The sequence below is a fragment of the Dreissena polymorpha genome, chromosome 6, assembly GCF_020536995.1.
Source record: "Dreissena polymorpha isolate Duluth1 chromosome 6, UMN_Dpol_1.0, whole genome shotgun sequence".
In the NCBI taxonomy this organism is placed as follows: domain Eukaryota; kingdom Metazoa; phylum Mollusca; class Bivalvia; order Myida; family Dreissenidae; genus Dreissena; species Dreissena polymorpha.
The window spans coordinates 1912792-1916961 of NC_068360.1; the positions used below are offsets into that span (position 1 = coordinate 1912792).

The following is a 4170-nucleotide window of genomic DNA, read 5'->3' on the forward strand; positions in this document are numbered from 1 at the left end:
TTATACTGTATCAAAACTGGTTTTCAAGGCAGTTTGTAAATATTGTATGGTTTTGATGGATGTTTTCATTTGCTCTGATTCTCTCATTCTCTCACGCACTAAATAACATTGTATACCAGTTTTAATGAGCATGGACGCGGCCACCTTTGCCATGATTATACGGACCATCTGTCAAAGCTAGTAACACTTTGAGTAGTATTACGCAACGCACACATTGTTTCTTTACAATCCTACTCATCGTGCACTGCAACAGGTGTGCTTTTTATTCAAATGACAGGCCATTAGACACGACTTCCGGTTAACGAATACACGACTTTAATGGGTATGACATGATTTGTCAGAATACCGAAATAAGTAGTCCCAACTGATACCAGAAATGCCTAGATAGTAAGAAATGATAGACACACATTTGCCTATGATGTCTAAACAAATGCGAGACACAAAAGTCTGTTAATGATGCATATTTTAAATTGCATTGTTGGAGAAAAAGGCAAACATTTTTTAATGAAATTCCAAATTTCATGAACGAATTTCAAAATTGAAATGAACTGCTGGAATTATGCATTAATAAAAGAAACACCAATGCGTTAATAAGTCAGTAAATTATATGCATCCGCTGATAACGAAATCGCGATAAACGACCAATTAAATCTTGAATTGTGTAATTGTTCACAAACATTATCATACATTCTGTCGACATAAAGAACATCACAACTGTTATTTAGAATACAAGGTTCATAATGAAATTATAACGGCTATGTGTAGTGAATTGCGAGGTAAAAGAAATATCAAATACGGAAACATTATTTAGTAATATTAATTAAATAAAAAGTAGAATACCTGTATGTGTGTGCTCGCAACTGAACTTAATGGCGTCGTTTCCTTTTTCAAGAATTGATGATAGCTCTTTCGGAAAAGACAATTTCATTTTTATTGTGACAGTCGTCTTTTTTTGTTCAGTTATATCAGATATGAACGTTTTATTTTTCTGCTGAACATTTCTCCAGAATATGTACTTTTGATCGGGCAATCCATTTTCCAATAGAGCGGAGCAAATTGACAACACTTGATTGATGTTGGTCTTAATCTTGCAAGATGCTGCATTAATATCGTCAAGTCGCTTGACCTCCACAGACTTTATTGCATTCGCTTCATTCATTATTCTCTTCTCAGCCATGTCAAAAAGTTTCATGACACGGTCTCTCATTTCATGCAACTCTTTAGAAATACTTGCAATGGACTGATTAAAATCCGTCTTTGACTTCTTACAGTCCGCTATTAAAGAGTCTGCATCCGATTCTGATTGTAGTAAGACCCTTTTTAAGGCATTCAGGTCTAGAATCTGTCGTTGAGAAGCAGTGGCTATTTCATCTAATCGATCACATTTTCCATGTAAGATACCACAAGTAGTGCAGCAGAGTTTTGAGTGCTTATGGCAGTAGAATTTGATCGTCTTGCCATGCGACTGGCATATGTCTATGCCTTTCATATCCATTACGAACGGGACAAACATTTTATCCTTATTATGGATTTTTTATGCTTCCCTGTTGTATGAATGGTGAAGAACGTTTCAGATCTTGCAGATCAGAGTGGCCGATTTTGTCAAGTTCTTAATCATACACTCGCATAATGCATCGACAATATTGTTGCTACGTCTCTTGAATTATCGTGGTGTGCAACAGTCCTTCTAAAATCGCAATTATTTGGTATTAAAATCAATGTTCACTTTCAATTTTGAAAAAAAATGGCTTTCAAATATAATTTATATGATTAAAAAGTATAACGTTTTTTCTCACTATGTTGGAACAATATACAATTCCAATTAAATATAAATATAACAATACGGCGTGAACCTAAATGTTGCTTCCACTGTCATAATCCTGCTAAAGTTATTATATGTTATATAAAACGCCCACCAAATAATTCGTTTAACTTTCTGTTTTATCGGGATTTGTACGCAATACTTCGTGCAAAATAGAACACAATCAAAGATTTCATACGGTGTTATCTCGTCTGATTCCGTCGATTATCTCCGGTTGCTCCATGTGACAGTGTAAAGATTAGTATCCGATGACGGTTGATTATGTTTTCGGTCACCTGCACGGACCGAATACAGTTCAAAGTTTTTATGCTGACAGGTTTAAATAATCATGCGATCAGAGTCGATAACGACAACAACAAGAATAACAACAACCAGAATATCAACGCCCATATACGAATAAATTTTTTTCTGTGTAAGCTAAAACAACAGGTAATAAGTAATTGTTATTGAAACTATTTAATGTCGGTTAAAACGTATATTTCGTACATATTGTTTTTCAAATGTGTTAACAATTACTTTTTTTACGACCTAAAAATGAGATAAAGTGACAGCAACTATGGGATTTATCATACCCTGTCATACTGTGTCATTATCATAATCTGTCATACTTTGTCTTTTATTTCAAGTGTGAACGTCATTTAAAGGGAATCATTGCCATCATTCCCCTGTGTGGTCTAGCCGGTGGGGAGCAATCAGTTACGACGTCACGTTGATTCTCCGCCAGTTAGTTCTGTTTTGGGCTTCTGAGAGTAATTCGTCAATTGACACGGACGTCCAATCTTTCACATTATCCATCCAGCTTTTCTTCTGACGGCCTCGACGGCTTCCCCGCTCTAATGTGCCCTGGATAAAAGTATTTTACATCGAATACTGCGTGGTAACGTGTCCGAAACAAGCCATTTTAGTCGTTTGAAGGTCGCCAGGATGGGCTCTTGTGGGCTTACAAGTGTTGCAGTCATGTTTCGGACATAGTCTTTGGTGTGTTGCTTCATTTAGTAGATGCGTGTTGTGTATTTAGATGATGTCTCTACACCACGCCTAGCATAGCAACGCTCCGCCCCCAAGTTTTATATACCTGCATGTTGACCTCTGATCTTGGTTAGTTAGTTGTTAGGCGTTTATTTCTTCTATCGTTGAGTGATAATAAAGTAGCCACTGAAATTATATGCGTAACATTCGTTTGTTTACCCAAACACACCACAATGCGGAGCAGTCTTCAGAGACAATTGTGTTCAAAGGTCTGTATCCTGCTTTCTTTGTCCGCATGAAGCGTCAATCTCTTGCAGTTGGATGGAGACTACGAGGGACTTGATCAGCTTGTACTTGGTGGGGAAGCTGATGTAGCTGATGTACAGCAATAATGTAGCTACACTACGTCACCCGATACGACTCGGGTTATACCGTTCAAGAGGCCTTAGGTTAACGGAGTATGACGTTCAAAGTTATACCATCAGGTTATAGTATACTAAATACTTTTGGTGTTCAATGCTATACCCTCTAAACAATTGAACGTCTTTCATTTGAAGACACAATTCTTTGTATGGACACTTGCCATGTCTTTATGTTTGAATATTTCTGTGTTAATGTAGTAAGGGAAACATTGTTGTATACTACAAATTCACTGTTTTTCTTTGAGGTTGGAAACTACATGAGACTTTGGCACTTGGCGAGAATCTCTAATCAACTGGAGAGAAGCCGGTAAAAAGATGGACATAAAACATACCACATCACCTATCTTTTTTTGGTTTAAATCGATTTGGTTTGGAATGCTGTTTAAGAAAAGAAATGGTTATGAGGGTGTCTACGCGCAAAACTTTGACTTTATTTTTTTTTTAAGTTATTGCTTTCACATTGAATTTGTGAATTGTGAATTTGTGAAGGAAATCTTTTAGCATATTGTGACATAAACTAATTTCAGATTAAAATTAAATATTGTCTGTCAGTGCAAAATATGACTGGGAAAGCTGATTTTTGGTCATTTCTTAGCAACAGAGTAGAAAAAAAGTGATTTGAATACATGAATTCAGATTGTTTAATCTGGAATAGACATTTTTCAAGTAGATCCCCACCCTAATATGGCCGAACAAATGCGAAATTACTTTCCGACTTCAAATAAAAGGCAAATTGGTTGACCGTGTTGCGTTAATGTCCTACATAAAGTCCGAATTCAACGCCAGGAACTCTGTTAGCCACTAATGCAACCATAGCTTATGCGTAAAGCATCAACATGTAAACAAAGCCCGGTTCCACCAACATGGAACCGCAGATTTTCTTACAGTATGGACAAAGCGGCATGCATGGAACTGAGCCAGCCTGCCTATTTAGTAAAATCATGGATGTAACCAGCT

At 36.7% G+C, this 4170-nt stretch overlaps 1 protein-coding gene across 1 annotated transcript in view; it reads right to left on the reverse strand.

The window, feature by feature from the left end:
• Nucleotides 1-1894, reverse strand: part of LOC127835354 (uncharacterized) — a 19484-nt gene extending 17590 nt beyond the window's left edge. Inside the window, exon 1 of the mRNA XM_052361735.1 lies at nucleotides 841-1894. Coding sequence (XP_052217695.1) covers nucleotides 841-1513 — 673 coding nt within the window. The 5' untranslated portion in view covers nucleotides 1514-1894. The remainder of the gene's footprint in view (nucleotides 1-840) is intronic.
• Between the last annotated feature and the right edge of the window lie 2276 nt (nucleotides 1895-4170).